General features: G+C 32.0%; 1 protein-coding gene across 3 annotated transcripts in view; it reads right to left on the bottom strand.

The window, feature by feature from the left end:
• The window catches only part of Ten-a (Teneurin-a transmembrane protein), a 1,628,256-nt gene that overhangs the window by 669,653 nt on the left and 933,388 nt on the right, over window positions 1–25,215 (bottom strand). For all 3 annotated transcript variants that reach the window (XM_074139868.1, XM_074139867.1, XM_074139869.1), the window contains exon 8: window positions 15,061–15,148. In XM_074139868.1, the coding sequence (XP_073995969.1) occupies window positions 15,061–15,148 (88 nt within the window). The remainder of the gene's footprint in view (window positions 1–15,060; window positions 15,149–25,215) is intronic.

Genomic DNA, 25,215 nt, shown 5'->3' with positions numbered 1-25,215 from the left:
ACGACGAATATGCGTGCGGAAAGCTACGGAAATTAATGATGCACAAACCGCTTATATCCGCTTTTGTTCTTCCAACTAAATCAAACTATTCTTACGGAAGAAGAGAACGATTATATTTAAATCTGATTAAAGATTTCTGCTCATTAATCAATTCCATATTAACACAGAATTTTTGTTTGTTTGTTTGTTTGTTGGCTTCCTGTCTGTGCAGATTAGCCAGAACACAGAATTGACAATTCTTTAATTACATTATCTGTCAGTAAGTAAGCAAAAAAATGATACTAGTAATTATAATTCCCAATTTGAGGTTGCTTCTTTCTTTGTCGTGGAGAAATGCTAGTCCTCTTGATTCTGAAGCAAGTAACAATCTTGTAACCTCGAGCATATTAAAGACTTGCATAATTTTTTTGTTTGGATTAATGCGCTGTCAGTAAATGTCAAAGAGCAGAGACACAAAAAGCCCATGTACTACAAATGATTGTCGTAATTTAATAAAATAAAAATTGTTGTCCATTTCTTTTCGTTTGGAACGCATGATTGTATCTTTGGACAAACAAAGGAATATAATCATCAAAGGTACCAGTTAATTGCAACATTTACAGGTGACCTGTTGAAGAAAATCTTTCACAATAATAGACATCATTTATAAATATGCTTCAACTTTAGTTTTAAAACTAAACACATGTTAAGCTGAGCGCCACAATAGCCGAGCGGTTTACGAGGCGAGACCTGCAAAGTTATAAGAAGTATTGTTGCACTGGGTTCGATTCCTGGTCTAGAGGCCTTGGATTTTATTTAATGGTTTTTATGAGAAATCTGTATGTTTGCTAATCGCCTCTGTAGAAACCAATCTACGATCTAAAAAAAATTGTATAAATGGGTACTTTGTTTAAAGATCATATTTGGTTTACTCAATGTTCTTGAATGTTAGATACTCCTTTCAGTATCTAACTCAATGTTCTTGAATGTTAGATACTCCTTTCAGTATCTAACTTAATGTTCTTGAATGTTAGATACTCCTTTCAGTATCTAACTTAATGTTCTTGAATGTTAGATATTCCTTTCAGTATCTAACTTAATGTTCTTGAATGTTAGATACTCCTTTCAGTATCTAACTTAATGTTCTTGAATGTTAGATATTCCTTTCAGTATCTAACTTAATGTTCTTGAATGTTAGATATTCCTTTCAGTATCTAACTTAATGTTCTTGAATGTTAGATACTCCTTTCAGTTTCTAACTTAATGTTCTTGAATGTTAGATATTCCTTTCAGTATCTAATTCAATGTTCTTGAATGTTAGATACTCCTTTCAGTATCTAACTTAATGTTCTTGAATGTTAGATACTCCTTTTAGTTTTATACTTTAGTGTTAATACTTTATAAGAAATTATTGTAAACATTGTGTAGATTAGCTCAGAAAGGCTGGTAACATTTTGCTCGCTTAAACAAATAAACAAAAATTGTTCCCAGGAATGAAGTCAGTCTTTAAATAATCATATTTCTAGAAGACTTTTTTATTGCAAATTTTGAACTGTTTTTCGAAAACTAAAATGTTAAAAACTTTCTTACAATTTTGAAGCAATTTGAAACTTGTTTCCCAACCTTTGTAAATTTTACTAGGTAGTCGTAGTTTTCATATTTTTTACAATCTTACACTCAAAAAACGTAACACAAGACCTAAAATAAATTCATAGAACTATAATCTTATTACCTTTATCTTCAAGAATTGAACATATGGTTATTGCTTAGCGTGGATATGAAAGCAATAAATTTCATGAATTTTAACTTCAACAAATAAACTGAATGTTTTTCTCTTTTTTTTGCTAAGGAAATTATGGAAGAGCAGCCATTGTTCATGAACCTTGATTTCTTAATATTCTTCTACCCTCTCATTTCTCCTAATACTTAATCCTTAATGCCGCAAAATGGACACATTTAGACGGCTCACTCAGTCAAGCACATCTGTTACTATTTACTTATTGTTAATAACAATCTCTAACGTTCCTCCTCTCTCTTCCTTCCATGCATATGCACTGCACCCGGACTTATTGTCATAAAACCACAATTACCAGAACAGTTTGTATAACTGTGGCATCCTAACAGTTATTGCGCTGTATAGACAGGAACATGTGGGTGCGATATCCGTTCCCCTAATTCTACAAATTCATTTGTAAATCTAGCATTGTCTAACATGACAACACAACATTTATAATATTAAACGACATACGGATATTATAAAAGGGGAACTTTTCATATTCTTTGTTTACAATTATAACATTTTTATTACTTGATATTATTAAAACTTTATCGGTTTATAACTTAAATTTCTTTTATTTATTTTTTGTTTTGTTAAATATCTACTACTACAGTAAATATAAAGACAAAATTTGATTTCTTTAGATGAAAAATAATCTTGCAGTCAGTCTTTAAACGTTACAACGAATTTAAATACTGAGAATTAGTTACCAAGCAATGCTTGGCAAGCATTATGTATTGTTATAATAAGAACTTACTAATGCATAGAGTGTTGTTGACTGATTTATTAATCCAAAATGGGAGAAAGATTAACACCAATTTTAATCATAGTTATTTATTTATTTTTTGCCAAACTTTCGATCTAGGGACAGTTCATATTCAAGCTTATGCTTATTCATGACTGTAATATTTTATGCATTTTTAACATTAAAGTTTGGTGTGCCATCCGTCCGGACTGTTTAGGTAGTGGTTAGATCTAGTTGAGATTAACTACACAGTGAGGCAGGAAGACAAACCAACCTTTGATGTTAACAATGCAGAAAAATATAATTGTCAATAAGTATATGTAAGTCTTGAAGATAACCTAGTCACTAGAAAGCTTGGTAAAAATATAAAAAATTAGGTCTGAAATTACCATAAATCTTTCTTCCTCTATCCTCTATATTTAACAGCTTGGCACCTTCAATTAAAAATAAAAATATGAGTGAACATACAAAGTTGCTACAGTTGTGTTTGATTTTACTTTATAAAATTAAGATTTAAAAAAAATCTTTTCTTTTGTTTTTTGATAGTTTATTTAGTTACAATCAACGCATTTCATTGTGTTATAAGTAGGGAACGGATTCGTATGTATTTACATATTTTTTTCTAGGCAATTTACAGACGTTTTTCAACTAGAAGTGTTCATACTGACACTTTTTAAGCCGTTTGAGTCTACTTTTATTTCACATATTTTCACATATTTGGATGTTATCGCATATTTATACATATTTGATTAAAATAAATAAATATTTCTACATATTTAATCAAAATATGTACATATTTTTTCATATTTTTCATTTTGGGCATATTTTCATAATTGGGAGGTGGTTGACAGGAACTGTGAACCACAGACTGTAGGGCTGTGAATCACGGTGGGTACAATGGTTATTGTAATTTACACAGAATGCTGCTAAACAGTGACGGGCACTTGTTAGTTCTTTGAAGTTGTCTGACGTTGTCTGTTCTTTCAGCTCGTTCGTTGAAGTGTCCAATTCATTTCGTTCGGTCACTTATTGTATTCTTTTTTGGGTGAAATGCCACGAACATCGGCCTCAAACAAACAACTGGTTGCTAAATATCTTCGCGAGTTTCCAGCGGAATTTTTTCGAAGTGATGGAGACATTTTGTACTGCACAGCTTGTGACAAGCGCGTTTCTTGCTCTCAACGTTCCCAAGTCACCCAACATATTGCCACCGGATCGCACATAGAGAATAAAAACAGAAAGAAAGAGAGGACGTCCTATCAAGCCTTCCTTACATCTCCATCATCAAGTAAGTCTACTCTGAGTACAGATCTGTGTCGGGCTTTGGTTAGAGCAGATATCCCTTTCCACAAACTTAAAAATCCTCATTTCAAAGGATTTTAGTCGTTACAAGTCCATCTTACGCCCAGATCGTCGTCACTTTACGTTTCAAAGTTTGAAATTTCATGTGGTTGCAAACAATTTCGAAGAGTGAAGTTTTCAAAATTGAAAATTTAACACATCTTTTTATAAATAGTAAAAATTTTCTTTGTTGTATAAATCATTATAACTTGTAAAAACAAATTATTTTGTTCCTAATAAATAGTAAAAATGTTCTTTTCTTGTATAAATAATTATAACTTGCCCCCCCCAAAAAAAAATCCATTTTCATAAAAAAAAATGTCCATTTTACTTAAATATTCCAGAAAATATTTTAAGAAAATCACGTATTTTCCACATAATTGACGAAAAATAAATGCATATTTTAATTAAATATTTGGCATTTTTAAATACATAAAAATCCGTTCCTTAGTTATAAGCAACAATGATGACAATAATCACATAGAGTGGAGAAGTTACCCAGCGGTAACACTCCAATAACATTCTAAATTCTACTGACTCTCGTCATCAGAGAGGAGATCGCGAGGCTACTGTCTTTTAAGACGTCTAGAAGTGTTGTTTGAAAATGTCCTGGAAGATAGATGTTGTACAAGTGGTTTGTGATGAGATTGAATGTTAAGATGGAATTTTCTGTATCTTGTTTCAGCAACTTGTGTGACGTGAGGAATGTTTAAATCGGTGTGAATGGTTTGATTGGTGACGTAGAAAGGAGCGTTTAACTATAGAGCGAAGAATGTTAGACTGCAAGGACTGGATCCTTTGCAGATTTGAGCGTTCGTTTGGTTGAACCTCACAATTCGATGCCAAAGACCCCAGACTGGCTTTAGTATAAAGTCTTACATAAATAAGTCTTTTGTTGTCCAGAGTGAGTTTTGTTCTATAGTCTAGTCAGTTTTTCAGTAGTCGAAAGCGTCTGTTGAGTTCTGATCTCTTAAGTCTTGCATGAGGATTACATGTAAGTCTTTGGTCGAGGTAAAACCCAAGGTAGCGGACTACTTTGACTGCTGGTAAAGGATTAGATTGTAAAAGACAGGAGGAAGAGTGATGCGTCGAAGAGTGAAGGTAATGTTTAAAAAAAAAATCTATTGTTTAAATTTTACTAACTTAAATATTTTTTAAATAATTTTTTGAGAATCTGTCGCATAAAAAAGCTATCTTCAAGTAAAAAACACCATTAATATGAGAAGCAAATTGTTGACTTCCGTTTATTAAACTAACGGATAAACATTGCTATATTACTGTAAGCAAAAAAGAATATGGATCATATTATTGTTAAAGTGATCAGAAGGACGAGTAAGTGATGAATACCAGAGAGTATCATATTATCTAACAAACAATAACCACAGCAAATTGGTCTGCAGGCCTTCTTCAGTTAGGGTCTTGCTTATATAACTGACGAGAAGTAATGTTGGCGTTAGAGAAGCCCACAGAAGCAAGAGGCAAACTATTCCTGGTTCTTGATTAGTCTCACTAATGCGATTTCAACTTGCCAATTGAATTAGTTGGCTGTGAAACTGAAGGAGAACTAGATGATTCTAGTGGAGAACATTTCTCAGTTCTAGCGAAATATTCCCCCAAATTAGCATAGGCTGTGTTAGCTTTAAAAGAGGGGAGATGTAGCGTTAGTTGTTTGACAAGTGGAAATATTTAGTTTTGTTAGAACTGATACCTGACAATTACCTGTGCTACATTGTTTGACTCGCCCTAGTTTTGTAGGCATAAACTTCAAATTTGTCGCGTTTTCCATTACAACATAAATACGCTCATATCCTTTTATTTTTTTTTAAATTTACATTAGACTGGTTTTAGGTACATAAATGTACAACTTCGATTATCTCATAAATTGATTTTCTTCAACGATTTCTGTTTTATTATAAATAATTCATGAGTTTCGAAGATGAATGAAACATATTAAAGAATCCTTAACAAAAACTTACAGTTTAAAAAGTTAAGTATAAGGGTTGATTAAACGCCAAAAGGTACACAAATCAGCAAGTACCCAACATTTCATTAATACTTCATTGATATTATTTAAGTAATTTTACCGCATTAATTTTCATTAATATTTTTTAAGAATTTATTAGATGTCACATACCCTTATGCTGGCCATTTTCATCTACAAAATATTTGTTCAAGTAGCACACCATTTAACTTAGATTGACTGTAATATCTATTTATCTATAATAATCAAACTATTAATCACTGGTGAAAAAGAAAACGTTATAAAAAATAAAAAAATATGAGGCTAAAAAATTCATAAAATTTTTTAAAAATTGCTTACACCAACTTACATCAATGATTTTATTTATTTTTATTTTTAAATAAAAATCGTCGGTTTAAGTTCATTCTTCGATTAAAGTAATTGTTATTTTATGAAGTAGTCAAACGTTTATAGTAATAGGTAATAATTATCTGGCTTTATCGCAAATAATATAGTTTTCTTCAATTACATTCTCCATCTAGGTGTTCTTCCCACAATGTTGTGTATATGTAATATAAAATAAATAAGATATGCATATTTTTAGGACAGCTAATTATTCCAGTATTTTACCATAAGTAAAATTAGGGGAACTAAATTAAATTACAATTGAGAAATGAATAAATAATGTTGAATAATCTACTTGTTATTAACTGTGTGTTATTTGTCCTCACGAATATTTCGGTAAGACGAATTCAAGACTGAAATATTGCTTTAAATCCTCCGTGATTCAAATTTAAACAGTGGCCGACTCTAAATTTGTCTTTTTCTAATTTAACATGCATGTATATGTGACAACTTCAGAATCAGAAGAATAATTTGGAATAGAGTTAAAATAAAGTACCTATTTATACGAAGATATAATATACATTTTATCACAATTATAACTATTATGAATGAACTGGCCAGCATAAGGGTATGTGACATCTAATAAATTCTTAAAAAATATTAATGAAAATTAATGCGGTAAAATTACTTAAATAATATCAATGAAGTATTAATGAAATGTTGGGTACTTGCTGATTTGTGTACCTTTTGGCGTTTAATCAACCCTTATACTTAACTTTTTAAACTGTAAGTTTTTGTTAAGGAGATTTTTGTACCTTTTGGACAGATTTTCCTTTTTGTCTATTAGCAAAGTTACATATCTGCTTTACAGATTGGATTTTTTTAAAATTTGGAATAAGCTATTCTATCATTATAACCTGATAAGGTGTTAAATCGGAACCGTAACTACCACTGGAGAGATCTTTTTAAAGAATGGTTATAGTTGCGGTCCCCAAACCATCCTCAATAACAATTTTTTTGAGAAAGCCTTTTTATATAAAATAGGAAGGTATTTGTACGTAAATAGCAAAATTAAACTGCGATTTCAGTACTTCCTTTTAAGAGGAGCAAGAAAAATAAACTGCGATTACAGTACTTCTTTCTAAAAGGCAAAGATTTTGAATCGAACGACAATTCATTGATGTAAATCGGTTCACTCATTGATAATTTTAACGATTGCAGTACTTCCTCTTAGTAGGTGTAAGAGCACGATGGCACTTCACAGCCACGTAGAAGAGCTTTAATCACTTCTTCGTGCTAAATTTTATCAAAATCGGGTTAAGCTTTGTAGAAATATTGGTAATAATAGTTTTAGAAAGGGCCTTATTTGGGTGGGGCAAACTCCCCTCCTTATGAGGCATAGCGTCGAGACTTTTAAAGTACAAATCTGTACAAAATTTCGATTCGATTGACACTCCATTCATGAAAATCGGTTCACGTGTCGATAATTTGAAACGATTGCTATACTTCCCCTTAACAAGTGTAAGAGCAGATCGTCGCTTTATTGTTAGGTAGGGGAGCCCTAACCCTATCATCCTACCAAATTTTATCAAAATAGGGCCAAGATTTACAGAGTAATTAGTAATAATAATTTTGGAGGGGGCCTTACATAAAGGGGGCTAACTCCTCTCCCATTCGATGTACAGGGCCGAGACCCCCAAAAGGCACATCTACATAAAGTTCCGAATCGAATGACACCTCATTCATGAAAATCGGTTCACGCGTTTAGGCGCTACGTTGTTTACAAAAAAGGTAACAACAAGAACAAGAACAAGAAGAAGAAGAACAAGAACAAGAACATTTTTTGAAAAAGCCGTTTTTGCTCATTTTCGGCAACTTTTTTCTCGAAACCTATTAGATCTGGGTGGTTGCAAAAAAATTATAGTTATAAAGGAGAATTTGGAGTAAGATTTAAAGAAAATTTGGGAATTTTATCTTTTATAGAAAAATAGAAAAAAATTGTCAAAGTTGGGTGTTTTTCAACGTTACACTTTTTCGTGCAGTTTTTGATGGTCAACCCTTATACAACTGTCCTACCGGACAGTTTTAATAGCTTCTCACAACCTCAACTTTAGGTTTACCTGTATGTATTATAAAATAGATATATGCATATTTTTAGTACAGCTAATTATTAAAGTATTTTAGTATAAGTTCTCAATTAAAGGGACTACAGTAAATTACAGTAGAGAAATGAATAATTATTGTTGAATAATCTATTTGTTATTAACTGTACGTAATTTGTGCTCTCGTATCTTCTGTAATATGTTTCTAAAAAAAAAAAGAAAAAGAAAAGGGATTTCAGAAAATGCACCAATGAAAAGAAATAGAGAAATTAAAAAAAAAAATAATAAGAGAATCTGCATTTTAATTTTTTGGAATAATAATAATTATAAGAAACATAACTACACAATACTCTAGTTCGGCTAGTTTTCTGAATTATGTAGATTAATATGAATAATTAAATGCCAAAATATCTACTTACAAACCAATAAGATGTATGAAGTCTTCAGAAAAGTTTTCTAGTAAGAAATAAAGTAGCATAAATTGGCAAGCACCTCTTTCAACAAAAGCTAAAAGACGTTTGAATTTGATTAAACCTTTATTTCAATTGTCTAAAGCCTAAAAAGTGGTGGTAGGGGGAAGTCATGCTGTGATATGTTCGAACTTGATGCAACTTGCTAACTTGGAAACAAACATACTCGTGCATGTTTGTTATGCACATGTTGGAAAGGGTGAAGTTTGATTATATTTTACAGAAATACGTTACGGATTAGTAATATTTCTATTTAAACTTATACAAATTACTCTACTATCATTAATCATTAATTAAAATGCATAGATCCACTTTCATTTAGTTTTGCACTTCGTACTTCGAAGGTTTTTTTTACCATTTTTGTATTTATCGATTTGTTTATAACCGAACTTAATTTTAATATTAATTATAATTATTATTGCTAATTTCTATTCAGCGACAAATGAATACATTAAAAGAAATGAAGTAACACTCACACGACTTGGCCTGTGATATGCAATTATTATTAGTTTCCAATTTTCGTATTAATATTTCCTTGAAAATTGAAACTTGTGTAAAAAAAAAAAAATCCAATTTAAAAACAACCAAATTTATTCAGTAAAGCGGCACTTCCGCCAAATCTTTTTTCTTTGAATGCTTAATTTTACTTTCATATCAATTCCTCTTAATAGTACCGGGGTAATAAAGACACTCATCATACTTAAACGAAACTCTAAAGGGAAACTTGACATCAGCTGTCTCCCAGTAAGGCCTTAAGCAGAATCTTACAGGAAATGATATAAGAAAAGTCATAGATCTACTCAGATGAAACGAATTTTTTTAGTTTATAGAACATTAGTTTCTTCTCAAATAATGTTCGCTGATCCACGTCTGGTAAAAGAATCCATTTTAATAATGCTCTTGACCTAGACAGCCATGCTTACATTTGATATCAATGCCATAGATTTTTCAGAATCCAACTTAATTATTTGTTGTGCGGAGGAGAAACGTTTCAAATAAAAGTACGAAATGTATGTAACATCTCTAATTATTATTACAATTTTAAAAATAATCGATACATTTATTCTCACGAAATTTAAAAAAAAAACACGAAAAGTTTATTCTGTAAAGTTGCATTCACAGTTCAGTTTACAGATTTTACAGCAATGCATATTACATCCCTTCTTTCTGCCAAATTTTAACAACATCGGGCCAAGATTTATAAAGTTATACCGAACAGTTTTAATTATTAATAATAATTGATGAAGCTAACACCTCTCCTGTAGCGTATAAGACGTCGAGACCGCTGTAGTAAAATTTAGAATAACCCAAAAAATATTTAACCCAAAATTTAGAATTGATGCTTCATTCATGAAAATTGGTTCAAGCGTCGATGACTTGCAGTACTTCCCATAAGTAGGTTAAGAGCATGATGATCATTTAATTTTAATACCTTGTAGGTAATATTTAACCACTCCTAGTGCTAAATTTTATCAAAATTGGCCTATAATTTTCAGTCATTAATATAATAATAGTTTTAGAGAGGGCATTACTAGAGTGGGGTAAACTCCTCTTCTTAACATACACATTTTCTAAAATGCAAATCTATGTAAAATTTCGAAATAAATGACCATTCATGAAATGAAATAGGTTCACGAGATGATAATATGAAACGATTGCAATACTTCCCCTTAAGTGGTGTAAGAGCAGAACGTCGCTTTGTTGTTATACAGGGGATCCTTAACCCTTTCAACCAGCCAAATTTTATCAATATCGGGTTAAGATTTACAGAGTTATTAGTAATAATAATTTTGGAGGGGGCCTTACATAAAGAGGACTAACTCCTCTCCAATTCAATGTACAGCGTCGAGACCACCAAAAGGCACATCTACATGAAATTCCTAATCGAATGACACCTCATTCATGAAAATCGGTTCCAGCGTTTAGGCGCTACGTTGTTTACAAAAAAGGTAACAAGAAGAACAAGAACAACAACAACAAGAAGAACAAGAACAAGAACATTTTCTGAAAATGCCGTTTTTGCTCATTTTTGGCAACTTTTTTCTCGATACCTATTAGATGTGGGTTGTTGCAAAAAAATTACAGCTATAAAGGAGGGTTTGCCCCATATTTTAAAGAAAATTTGGGAATTTTATCTTTTGTAGAAAAAGAGAAAAAAATTGTCAAAGTTGGGTGTTTTTCAACGTTACACTTTTTCGTGCAGTTTTTGACGATCAACCCTTATACAACTGTCCTACCGGACAGTTTTAATTTATTACATGCTTCAGTTTAGCTTAAAATATGGCTAAAACTGCAAAAGAGCAATTAAATCTATTCAGGGCGAAGTTTTATCTAAACTGATTGGAATTAATTGGAACAAGTGTAGTTCATATAAAACTTGAAAAGACTGAAGTAACTTCGATCTCTATCACTAACAAACCTAGCGTCGAAATAAATACAACCCAGAGCAGTTCAGTAATCTACATTCACATCAAAAAAAGTTTCATACTACGTATTATTACTTTTCGGTTAGAATATACATGAATTAGCTTAGAAAAAGATGCATTTTTTAACAGAAAATGACCAAAGGACGATTTTACGTATCTCCTTGAAAATAGGCTTAGCTTGAGCCAGAGGCGTGTGTTGGTCTAGTGGTCAAGAGCGTGGCTTTGTGTGTGGGAGGTCCCCGGTTCGAATCCAGCGTATGACTACTTTTTATTTGTTAGAAAAAAATTTGTTTGTAGTAAATTATGAGCTTCCGACACGTAATTTGGTAGTTGCACGTTAAGCCCCGCCTGAAAAAAATTGGGCGGTCACTTTACTATCCAGAATCCTGAAAGCTGCCGAAAGGCATTGAACATTAAATTCTTCGTAGAAAGCCGCCCGTTGACTTCAAGTTTGTGTAATTCATTTCTGAATAAGGTAAGAGTGATTTTTGATCCGTCAACTGAATCCTACGATGAATGGTGGATCTATTTCGAAATCCTAACAAACAAAAACAATGGATTTGATTAGGCCAAACAACTGTATCCGCCCCTGCCCTAACGAAGAGAAAGATTTTAAATAATTGATGCTGTGCTTGTGGTGAATTACGATGTTTAAAATATTATTAATAAAAATATTCATTTTGAGCTGGTTTTTGTTGGTTAATCGTTGTGTAATTTACATTTGAGCGCTAATAATGTATTAAAATAAAAAGCGTACGAGTTTTGATTGTAAAATATGTCGCTTTAGTTAATCAAAAAAGAAGAGTACTCCTTCAATAAGACAAAATAAGGTCGCTCCGAGTTAAAGTATAGTATCTCAGGAATGTTGTCATAAAATTTCAAGTCGATCCGAGCAAAATTGTAAGGGTGAAAGTGTTTACAAGCCCCGACCGTTCGAATTACCATCGCAGAGCACAGTGCTCAACTTGCTACGCGGGAGGCAAGAATCCTACGCAGACAGCAGAAATCGGAAAACTTGGACATTTTGGAAGACATGGAGGACTTATTTTATGGGCCTGGAATCGATGACACTGTGTAAGTTGAAAAAAAGATTATCCAGGATTCATTCGCAAACCTTTAACCGCTGAAAACTTTAAACGCGTTTTTCTCAAAACTACGTTTTCAAAGTCGGTGGACACGATATCTCAAAATCTACTGCACCGATCTTTTTGAAATTTTACGTATTTCTTTTACACATATTAAAATCGTACTTGGACGAAGGATTTTTTTTTTTTTTTTTTCAATGAATAGAACTTGTTTTACAAACATAAAATGGGCAATTTTTTTAGTGAAAATTGTGACTCAAACTTTAAAGTTGTTCCAAAAATTAAAAATTCATTTTTTTTCTAAATCCTTCGTTCAAGTACGAGATAAAGTCATCTACTAACGAAATCTTTTCGAAATTTTGATTTCAGATGATCTAGTCTCAAGATATCATGTCCACGAGAGAGTTGCATTTTTTTGACGTGTTGCATTAAAATATTCGCCATTAGTACAATTAATAATTTGTAACGAAAAAATTACAATAAGTTCTTTAAACATGGACTGATAGGACGCAAAAGTTCCCGAATAAAAAAGTAAACACGTTTTTCCCCCAAAAAAATTTGAAAAAATGACTTTTTTGGCGCCCCTGACTGCCTATAACCCCTTAAATTACTACCACTTCAACTAAATGGACAAATTTTTTTAGTGGTAAAAAAAGTGATGTGGTTTAAAATGTGACGTCATAATATTTCTTTGCTTCTAAAGATTACTGGAATCCCCCCATTGGCATTGATTATTCGAACACCGATACATAACAATTTTGGAGCTATTTATAAAATATTTTAGCTGAGTAAAAACAATTTTGATTTTTAAGGCACAAAAGTTTGGTTAGATTCTGTGAAGCCATAGTTTTTTACAGTTGATAGGTTGCCTATCAGATGACCGGGAACAACTTTAGTCTAAATTAATAAAATTTAGAAAACTTTTTGTCTCAGCTTAGCTTTATAAAAATTTTAATTCGCCAAACGTTCATGGATGTGCCCTAAAAATTCGACACTTTCAAAACAAAAAAAATTGATGAACAGTAACTTCACCAGTGAAAATTTGCACATTAATTATTGGGTGACCTCAAGGGAATTAGTGACCTACTAATTGAAATGAACAAACGCAAATTGGTTTACTAATTACATGACTTTATCAAAGACTGCCTACCTAGGACAGTTTTTCTTTTATGATTCTGCCAATTAAAAATATTACTGTTTGTGGAAATTAACCCACACAAATGATTCAGATAAGACTTCTTTTTTATTTTTTGTAACGTTCTGATTTATGGTGTTATTTAACGATTAGAAAAATTAATGTTTATTACCTATATTTTAATCACGTTAAAAACTTACAGTTTATAAAGTTAAGATTAAACGACAAAAAAAGGTAAACAAATCAGCAAGTACCCAACATTTCATTCATAATTTTTTATCTCGTGATTTCAGCCATTTAGAAATGTTCAAAAAATCTTAAACGTGTTTTATTCCAATTCTCAGTCAATTTAAGTTAAATGGTTGCTACACTTTGCTGAACAAATATTTTGTAGATGAAAATGGCCAACATAAAGGTCTGTGACATCTAATAAATTCTAAACAATATTAATGAAAAGGTATTGCAGTAAAATTACTAATAAATTCTAAACAATATTAATGAAAAGTTAATGCAGTAAAATTACTAATAAATTCTAAACAATATTAATGAAAAGTTAATACAGTAAAATTACTAATAAATTCTAAACAATATTAATGAAAAGGTATTGCAGTAAAATTACTAATAAATTCTAAACAATATTAATGAAAAGGTATTGCAGTAAAATTACTAATAAATTCTAAACAATATTAATGAAAAGTTAATACAGTAAAATTACTAATAAATTCTAAACAATATTAATGAAAAGTTAATACAGTAAAATTACTAATAAATTCTAAACAATATTAATGAAAAGTTAATACAGTAAAATTACTAATAAATTCTAAACAATATTAATGAAAAGTTAATGCAGTAAAATTACTAATAAATTCTAAACAATATTAATGAAAAGTTAATACAGTAAAATTACTAATAAATTCTAAACAATATTAATGAAAAGTTAATACAGTAAAATTACTAATAAATTCTAAACAATATTAATGAAAAGTTAATACAGTAAAATTACTAATAAATTCTAAACAATATTAATGAAAAGGTATTGCAGTAAAATTACTAATAAATTCTAAACAATATTAATGAAAAGTTAATGCAGTAAAATTACTTATCAATTGTGATAAAATGCTAATTAAACGTCTCTATATAACAGAAATTACAAACTAAATAGTGAAAGAAATACTTGCTGATTTGTACACCTTTTGTCGTTTAATCAACCCTTATACTTAACTTTTTAAACAGTAAGTTTTTTGACAAGTACTAAGTCAACGTATGTTTTGAAAGAATTCTTTTTAAAGAATATTGTGAATGGAGAAAATATCACGGCATATTTTTTATTTTATTTTTTTTAACCCCATAAATTATTTGAAGAGAGATATGTGCAATTACTTTTATGTGGTTGGATATTAATCGAAAGTTATTTTCATTTAGAATTTTTCAGCTCCCAGTTTTTATATCTAAATTTATTACATATTTCACTAGAACGAGTTTTAAATTTAATGAATTTTCATTGTGTCAAAAACATTCATTTTTCAAATAGAATCAGTTACATGTGAAAGCAAATAATTACAAAATCTACACTCATAAGTAATTTTTTAGAAACATTAGACTCAAGATTAAATTATTTTCGAAATACTTAGTAAAATATTATTATGGAATATTTACAAAACTAATTGAAATTCTAAATTAAATTGAAATTCTAACCTGTGCGATTGGATTGTACCATTGAGGTCGTTCATATACTCCGGAGATTTTACTGGATAAGATCTCGGACTTCCGCCAATTATGTACTCTGAAAAAAAAAATATATAATAAAAACTACTAGATTTAAATTTTATTAAAACTAAAACAAATCAGGTGAGAGACTTTGTGTTAATGCAATTTGGGTGATTGTTTTTTTAAGGCGCGCCAATTTCCCATAAGCGCCCGCTGGCCCTTCAAGTTGTAGTGACGTACACTAGCTGCAAAACGACCAATTACATGAAGAGGAACAATGTCACAACAATCTGTAAATGTGAAAACGGTAGCAGAAATTACACATTTGTTTCTTTTCCAACAGTAATGGTGGCGTAAACAAGCAAAACAGATATTCTATTAAACTGTCTAAATAATCAATTAAGAAAACCCTCTTTCTAAGTAAACAAATTTTAATAATAAGAAACTAAACTTAATACAACTAAAATTACCGATTTCATGGAATAATAACCAATATCTCTTAACTAGTTTCCATGTTAAGAAAACATATATCTAAGGTTTGAACAGGGACTGCCAGAGTGTGTTGTAAATAAAGCTTTATCTTACTAATAAATAGTAGCACGTCTTGGAGACAGTGCTTAATTTAGTAATACACTGTTTTACTTGAAAAGTTTCGTCTTTAGTAGATAATGACTTAGTGATGACTGAAATAGTATAAACTATGATCGTAGATAAAAGATATTTTAGAAGTAATTATATTTAGAATTTTTGATGGGTTATATAAAGAAAGGAAATGGTTTATTAGTTAGCTTTATTGTAAAAGCCATAAAACTCTTTAACTGTGACTTTACACATTTAGAATTTAATGTTTGTAATTGCAGTCTATTTTGTTTTTACATTTTGAAATTTCTTGCAAATTAGAAGCTTATTTGTAATTTAAGAAAAAAATAAATACTTATCTTTCTCCTGTTCTTGGTTAATGTAAATTCATATAGTATTGTCTAATATTTCAGATTGGCTTAACGGTCCAACTATCAGGTGTCAATGACGAAAGGGTGTATGCTAACACTTTTTAATGTAAATTTTGGGTTAATTTTCTGTTTATTTCTTTAAATAAAAATCCATGATCGTGACCGAGGAATCAAACTCAGTTACATCTCAGCATGAGGAGCAAAAAAAGGGAAGCATTTTACTAATTAATTAGCAGAAATTTATTAAAAATGTTTGGGAGAACAATTATTGGTGGAACAATCTATACGAGCTTTGTAACTTCAAAGTATTAAATAAAAAAATTAAAAAAATCCATTCATTTATTTACATAGTTTGGAAGAAGCGCTATTTTGATCCAATGAGAGACTGTTATCGTCTATTAAATTTAGGAGTTTGTAACTAGAATTAAGTTCGAAGGCTAATTAGTCTAAGAGTGGAGTTTCCACTTGGCTCCCTCAGCTGCGGGATCCACAGCCTTGGCCTGTAATATAAATTAACGCAATTTTCCTAGTCTAATTAGAAATCGATTAGCCAGGACATCGATAAATATAATATCGTGAAAAAAAATAAAATTAGAATAAAGAACTTATAAAGTTTTATAATTAATATCTGAGGCTTAATTAAAAGTTTAAATTAAAATTATTAAGTCGAAATAAATTAATTCAAGTCTCTTTTCAGGTACACTTTTTCCACAATTGCAGGTAACGACATAATTTGATTTTAATTAATGCTTGATCTGGCGCATGCTAGGATAAATCTTTAAATTTCTTAATTGTATGATAACATATTTTTGGAAATAATTAAAAATAAGCTGGGTTCAAGAAATTGGATGTCCTTTACAGCCTGAAATCATTGCACATGAGTACGTAGAATGTATAGTTAGAAAATCGTTATTACGAATGAGGGGAGTAGGTCCCTGCGCGCACCCCACCCTTAGCTTGCAACTATACATAATTCATTAACTCTAGAACAGAGTTTACTAGTTCAAACTTGGCGCCATCCCGGTTTACAGACCCTTCGGCCGCTGTAGGAAATGACGTAAACGGAAGAGGCGGCTGGTGCTGTGCCCTCGTTCATACCATACTAGATGTGAAATCTAACCACTATCGTACCCTTCATAAACCTAGTATTCCTCCCCCCCTTATTCATTCCTAGGGTTTCTGCAAAACCCTACCGGAACTAGTGTCCCACATTCCGTCTCACTTCCACCTCACTCTTGGACCTCCTACAATCCTATCCACGATATTCCATTGCTTCTCCACCTTTCTTACCTACGGTAACACTGAATTGCCTGCAAAAACAATTAACTCAAGTCTCTTAACAATTCATTAGATAAAATTGTCGTTACTTCAGTTTCAATTATTGCAGACAATTTTCTTAATTGTCTGTAGTAAGATTTTACAATTTTTCTATGAATTCTCCATCTTTCGCAATGTTCATTATAAATCAATATTTTGAAATGAAAGAATTAGATATTTATAACAAGCACAGATGAAATTTACTGTAAAATAAATAAGTAAGTTTACAAGAATGGAGTCAGCCAAAGTGCCAATAACCTGGGTACCACATTAAATTCCAAGCTTGATTTTGTAGTTCATATTTTATACAGAATTAAAGCGAAAGCTTTGAAGCTGATGTAAAATTTATTTTCCGCACTAAACGCGACTTTGATAGCCCTAAATTCTTACTATCTACTGAAGAATAGGCGCCAGCGTAGCCGAGCGGTTAGAAGCGAGACCTGTAAAGCTAATATGAGTTGTGGTAATGGGTTCGATTCCCGGCCTTAGGCCTTGGATTTTATTTTATGGTTAATAAAAGAAATTTACAGTAAAGTATGTTTGCTAGTCGCCTCCATCTACGCCACCTAATTGGTAGTTGGCCGTAAAGCCAGCCTGAAAAAATAGGCAATTACTTTACTTACTGCAGAATATCTTGTAGAATACGCTTTTGTCATTTTATCAAAAACATACAGACAATTAGAAGCTGTAAAGCCACTATTTAGGCACGCATTTGGTGTCTATAATCAGCATTAAATCTGGCCACACTTTTTCATTCGCAAGAAATATCTTGATTGTTTCTCATTGAGGTTCTTCAACTGCCAAATCGATAGGCCTCAAATTCTTTTCTTCATTTCGTTCAGTATTCATTCTTACAGTAAAAGTAAAGTAAAGTAATCGCCTAATTTTTCAGGCGGGGCTTAACATCTTACAACCAATTAGGTGTCGTGGATGGGGACGAAGCTCGTACTTGACTAAAAGACAATTTTTTTTCTAATAAATAAAAAGTAGTTATAACACGGGATTTGAACTGGGGACCTCCCACTCACAAAGGCATTCTCTTGACCACTAGACCACATCCTCCTTCTTACAGTATAAGTAATAACTTTCTTTTCCAGTTACCACAATCCAGATCCAACTATATCCTTTACTACCTATCCCGAAGGGCTTTTTTGTGGAAAAAAGTAGACCATATAGATTTCGAGAAAATACAAATACAGTCGAGCCTCGCATAAAGGACACTCTCACTAGCGACTAGATTTAGGAAGGGTTCGCAGGAATTGGTGGATTATTTTGTTTTGTGGAACGGAATTAGGGACACTAGATTGACGAGAGGAAATTTCAAGATCTCTTGAGGATGGTTAAATTGAAAGTTCAATCCCATACATCCAGGTAGGTTTTAAAATGGTATTGTAAATAAGTTTAGCTTCAGGCACCACTTTAGCCGAGTGGTTAGAGGCGAGACCTGTAAAGCTAATATGAATTGTGGTAGAGGGTTCGATTCCCGGTCTTAGGCCTTGGATTTTATTTAATGGTTAATAAAAGGAATTTACAGTAAAGTATGTTTTGCTAGTCGCCTCCGTCCCCGACACCTAATTTGGTATATCGACGTAAAGCCTGCCTGAAAAAAATAGGCAATAAGTTTAGATTTGGGGTCAAGAAATATTTTCAGTACAGTCGAGCCTCCCATAAAGGACACTCTCACTAGCGACCACCTCCATTTACGGACAGTTTTTGGATTTCCTCGTTTTACCCCTATACACTTGCTACATAAAAGAACCTCCGCCTAACGGACACTCTACATAGCGACCGCGGACATTGATTTTGGGGAACGGATTAAATGTTTCACCTCCCACCAACGACCACCTTATTATTAAAAGTTCGTTTGACGCGGTGATCAAAATAATTAACCCCTCTCAAGCTTTTTTTTTTTTTTCTGTTTTTTCCTAAAGTTTCCGATATAAGCTCCATCCATCTTATACCATTTTAATCATTTTTCAATATTACTTTGGACGAACAATATTATTTTTTCTGTTATGTCTCTCAAACGAAAGTGGTTAACTCTAGAAGAGAAAATAAATGTGTTGGAAGATTTTGCAAAAACCAATTCGAGCCATCGTCAACTTGCCGAAAGGTTTGTTCTATTTATTCTAGTAATAGATGATAGTATGATGATAATTTAACCATAAATTATTATTGTTACAAATAAATGTGATGATTATTATAAAAATCATTAATTAAGTCAATAATATGTAGTTTTTTGATAAATTTTTTTGGATAATTAAGAAAAACTTGATGGATATCATATAGCTAAATAATTATGCAATTATGCACGTTTTAAATCTATTAATAATAAACAATTTTTAAATAGATGTTTGGAAAAAAGACCCACATTATTTCATTATGAAACTTGCCTACCTCCTTCTAACGGCCACCTCCAAACAGCGGCCACTTTGCTTTCCCCCGCCAGTGTCCGTTATTGAGAGGTTCGACTGCATTAGGTATATTTTTTCGAATATGTTAATGTAAATTTCCTGATTATTGTTTGAATTTTACCCCTTTACCAATTGATTTGATGGTAAAGCTTTCCTGAAAATTTGGCTTTTCTAATTAGGTAATTTTCATTTCAAGTTTAAATATGTCTATTTTCAATCTTACATTATATTGACCAATATTTCCTTCCTAATGATTTGCAAAGAAAAAGGAAATATCCTGATGTGACAATAAAAACTGTTCCCCACGGGTACCAGAACGATAAATCAATAAGAGAAAAGAGATAAAGAAGTGAATTATTTACATTATAAAAATGTACCTGAACGTTTAAAGTAAGACTAAGTATAAAAATACGTGAGTAAACTATATTTAGAGGGAGAAGGAAAGGGTACGATGATGGGATAGAATAAAGCGTAAAGAAAACACAGATTGTAAAACTGGGTCAGTTAAAATGTCTACAGTTTTAGAGAAGATGCCAGTATTCATTCCAGCAAGGTTACTACCACTGCTTCGCTGGCTCTCTTGAAGTGAGTGGATGTAACCTTGTGCTTCGCCATTATTTCCTTGTCTCATTAAAGCGCACCAGCTTTGTCTAATGAGATGGAAATTATTTAATCTACTTACTCTACATAAATTTTGCTACTTGAACTTAGTTAAATTAAAAACAAAATAATCTGAACAGGCTTTTGTAACGCTACGAACATGAACTGGTCAAATACTTACATACATTTAAAGTATAAGAATAATGCATATTATTATTAATACTAATTTGGTTTCTAAAAAATCTTGGCCAAGTTCCCAGGTTTCTTGATTTCAATCTTTCTCTGCCTCGGTCTCTTTCAATCATCGTCACCAGGTAGCCCACCTCATCGTTCTCCTCAATCGAGGTCTTCCCTGATCCCTTTTCCTTCCAGGAAGCGCTTCTTCCATGTCCTCGTGAACACTAATTCTATGCAAATCAATTCTAAAAGTTTTCTGTTGCGCTATTTGTTGTATCTTGATGGCGCACCATGTATTGCCCGCAGTACCTTTCTTTTTCACAGCAGCCATATGTAGCGACTGGTCTGAGGACTATTTTGTCCGTGGTGACCATTGCATTTCTACAGGGCCTTCTTGTTTTCAAGGATTTATGCTCATGTTGCTGCGTAACGTTTGTTTCCGGCCATGGTTCTCCTTCCAATATGCTGGTTAATGATGTTTCTAGAAGTAAGAATCAAACCAAGATATTTGAAATTCTATGTTTTATCTAAACAACTGCTCATCGATCTGCAAATTCTTTAATCTTCTTGGACTTCGACTAGTCACTTTGTACTTCGTCAACCCGTAGGGGGAAGTGGATAAGCCACTTCTTCAGGGTCCTTGGCGTCCCTGCGGGTATCCTAGCCTAACAATATGGACATGAGCTTCATATACTGTTACACCCCAATACATTTACACAGTACACATAGGAGCATAGTCATCTGTACAAGGTAGGGGGCTTATTAGCTCGGAACCGTTGTGCAGATTGTGTCAGGAAGAGGAGGAAACGGCCTCTCACCTGTTGTTCGATTGCGTTGCAATTGAATGATTGCGCAAGGAAACCTTTGGCTGTTTTAGTCCAAAGGAGATAGTAGCGCAAAAAGAACTATTAGGGAAAGTCCTCCACCTCTTTAGTAGGGGAGGTTTCGTCTACTAGAACTACAGGTAGGCTTACCATACGTCCCGGTTTGAGATCCCTGTCCCGGCGTCCCGGTCAAACTTGAACAATACCGACACCGCGGCCGATCGTTCCCCCGTGCCCATTTATTAATATGTTTTCAGTTCTTAATAATTTTGATTGCATTTCAAATATGAAAAACACAAATTAAGCGAAAAGCAAAACGAAAATGAGCCTCTTCCTCCTCTGCGTCCCGGTTTGGCTCTTCGTAATTATGGTAAACCTATCTATAGGGGAAGGCACAATAAGCCTCTTTTGGACCGGTGCCGTGGGGCAAATAATCTAATCTGTACTTCGTTTTTTGCTTATTAATTCTTAGTCAGTTGTACTGGGGCTTCGGTCTTCAACTCCTGACAAGCCTTTTTTATAGTAAGGTCATGCTACAAGGACAATATCTTCTTTATAAGACGATTATAAATACAGCGACTCGTGGATTGACAGTTTTTGCAAATTGCTACCTTCAACACTATGATCAACAAGATGGGAGATAGAGGAGCATCCTGTTTCAGTCGCATTTTTACTGTGAATTCACACTCTGCACCTTCTTAGAATATAATTGTTGCTTTGGTATGTCATCCTCAGCCATCTGAACAACTTTACAGGAAGTCGCGTGTTTTCCATACATTTAAATCGCTTCAACTTTTTCTAGTGCCAATTTTTCAACTCTACGCTGAGACATTTTGTCGTTTATCTTCTTGAAGTGTGTGTGACTAAACCAATGGAGTTTTTAGATTGAACAAACTTCTCTCTTTTCTTTGCCAGCTCTACATTATCTTCATTCCCCTGGAACACAGGCTCCGGTATCTGTTCAAAGCGCTGTAGTTTTCTTATTTAATGTGACAGTCTCTGTCGTTGCTCTCATACTTACCAGTTTTTGATATTAGTTTTCAACATTTAACTTTATCTGGATCTTTTTTTCTTTTACCGGTTTTTGTTGTAATCTGCGGAGACATTTCGAAATTCCAAAAGAATGCCTGTTTCTTCCGTGACGTTTATCCTCAAGATTTCAGTCACTGTGATACTCTCTGTTGATAATGTGCTTCTAAAGTACTCTGAACTACTTCTTATTGTGTACAGACCCACCGAATTCCTCTGCTGTACTTGGTAAGAAAAAAACAGATAAGTCTGGACAATTCATCCACCAAAACATTCAGTTATTTGCTTCAGTATCAAGTTCTAGGAATACATTATATAAAGTCATATATAAAATACTAATACCTAATTCATGTAGATAATATTAATAGATCAATATATAAATAAAGGCCATTTGCAGGAAGGATTTGTTGGCATTCCCAGTTTCCATTAATAATAATTATTTTTATTGGAATTATTATAACAATGCCAATATTTAATTTAAATTAGATTTTTCCCTTCATTTCACATTCGAAAAAATATAACTAATATTGAATTTTCGATAAATATAAAGTAATAATACCTAATTCCTATAGATAATATTATTAGATCAATATATAAAGGTCATTTGCAGGAAGGATTTGTTGGCATTCCCAGTTTCCATTAATAATAATTATTTTTATTGGAATTATTATAACAATGCCAATATTTAATTTAAATTAGATTTTTCCCTTCATTTCACATTCGAAAAAATATAACTAATATTGAATTTTCGATAAATATAAAGTAATAATACCTAATTCCTATAGATAATATTATTAGATCAATATATAAAGGTCATTTGCAGGAAGGATTTGTTGGCATTCCCAGTTTCCATTAATAATAATTATTTTTATTGGAATTATTATAACAATGCCAATATTTAATTTAAATTAGATTTTTCCCTTCATTTCACATTCGAAAAAATATAACTAATATTGAATTTTCGATAAATATAAAGTAATAATACCTAATTCCTATAGATAATATTATTAGATCAATATATAAAGGTCATTTGCAGGAAGGATTTGTTGGCATTCCCAGTTTCCATTAATAATAATTATTTTTATTGGAATTATTATAACAATGCCAATATTTAATTTAAATTAGATTTTTCCCTTCATTTCACATTCGAAAAAATATAACTAATATTGAATTTTCGATAAATATAAAGTAATAATACCTAATTCCTATAGATAATATTATTAGATCAATATATAAAGGTCATTTGCAGGAAGGATTTGTTGGCATTCCCAGTTTCCATTAATAATAATTATTTTTATTGGAATTATTATAACAATGCCAATATTTAATTTAAATTAGATTTTTCCCTTCATTTAACAAACACCAAGCAGTAATATGATTACATCCTAAATTTCATTCGTTTGAAGTTAAAATTTAAAATTATTCTCATTCGCTAATTACTTCGATTCAGTAAATTGTCCAGTATTTGTGAATTACCTATGGACGTATTGTCACAGTCATTTATTTGGTTATATTGAACATGCAAAATGTATTTACATTTGGATAGATACAATAATTAATAAGTTATTAAATAAGACAAGTATTTCTAAGTGTGGCCCACTATCATTAATCTCATTTCAAATGAACTTTTGTTTTATTTATTTACAGTAAAAACCTAATTATCAATCAGTTTTTAAAATTATAAACTCTAGAAAATTTGGACGAAGAGTTAAAAAAAAGAGTATGTAGGATGTTTTGAAATCTTTCTTAAAATACTCAAGAAATAGATTTCGCATTTTCTCTTTTCCGTTTTTTAAATCATTTTTTGACTAAAATTAAAAAATTTTGTATTATTTTTGGTTCTGCTATTATTTTACCGAAATCCAAACATACAATTCCGCGCAATACTGGCGCTGTTGAAAATTGCATATGATTGGAATACTTTGACGATGAAATAACCTGGAGCTGAATAACCTCTTGTTGAAAGATGGTACTTAAACGAGAAATTTCGGTAAGTCTAGGTTTCAGGCGGAGCTATTTGCTAGCATATCTTTGTGCTGCCGAGATCATAAACCTGGAATAATTCATTTTATAATCGTCTTGGATAGCTAGAAGATCATTACATCCTTTGATTTGGAAGACTGGTGTGAGATTGCTTGGAAATCCTGTTCAGAATTGTTAGCTAGAATTAAGTCTTTCTGCGCAGTTCTTACAGGACACCTTTTGTCGTATCACATCCATATTAATTCGGCCATTAAAGTATCTATCATAGGGAGTTCTGGAACAGAGGGCAGGCAAACAAGTTTTATTAGCAGCTACTTGCCCACATTTATAATAAGCTGGGCGGCCATAAGGTTGATCATGGACATCTTCACAGGCCATTGCAGTTAAGAGTAAACGCTTGCATCTATGGGCCAGGTGCATAGCACGGCAGGCATGGATCATGTATTGGCTAATCGGAGACTCAATACTGGAGAAGTGGCTATAATTTAGTGGGTGCCACAATAGATCCTCGATGGTGAGGGCTCTCTGGTTAGCCCTCTTTAGAATCTAAAGACATAATGGAATGTACCAACTAGGAGGATTCTTTTCCATTTTTCGGTCTAGTTTCTTGCAAAATATTGGGATGGTAAATGGTAAGTATACGTAGTGACCCATTCCAAGATGCAGCTTCTCTGAACGGCATTATAGCGAACATTACATTAGGAATCTAACTTCCTCAAATTGAGATTAAAAGAAAATAGCTAAACGATATGAGTGTTGAACTCGTAATGATGTGTAGCGTTGAGAATGCAAGAATAATATTGTAAACTTTTCCCTTTTTCTTTCTCTATTTGAAAAACTTCAACTAAA

The sequence above is a fragment of the Rhodnius prolixus genome, unplaced genomic scaffold, assembly GCF_049639745.1.
Source record: "Rhodnius prolixus isolate KJV_2025 unplaced genomic scaffold, Rpr scaffold_6, whole genome shotgun sequence".
NCBI lineage: Eukaryota > Metazoa > Arthropoda > Insecta > Hemiptera > Reduviidae > Rhodnius > Rhodnius prolixus.
This window is presented reverse-complemented; position numbering and strand designations above follow the sequence as displayed.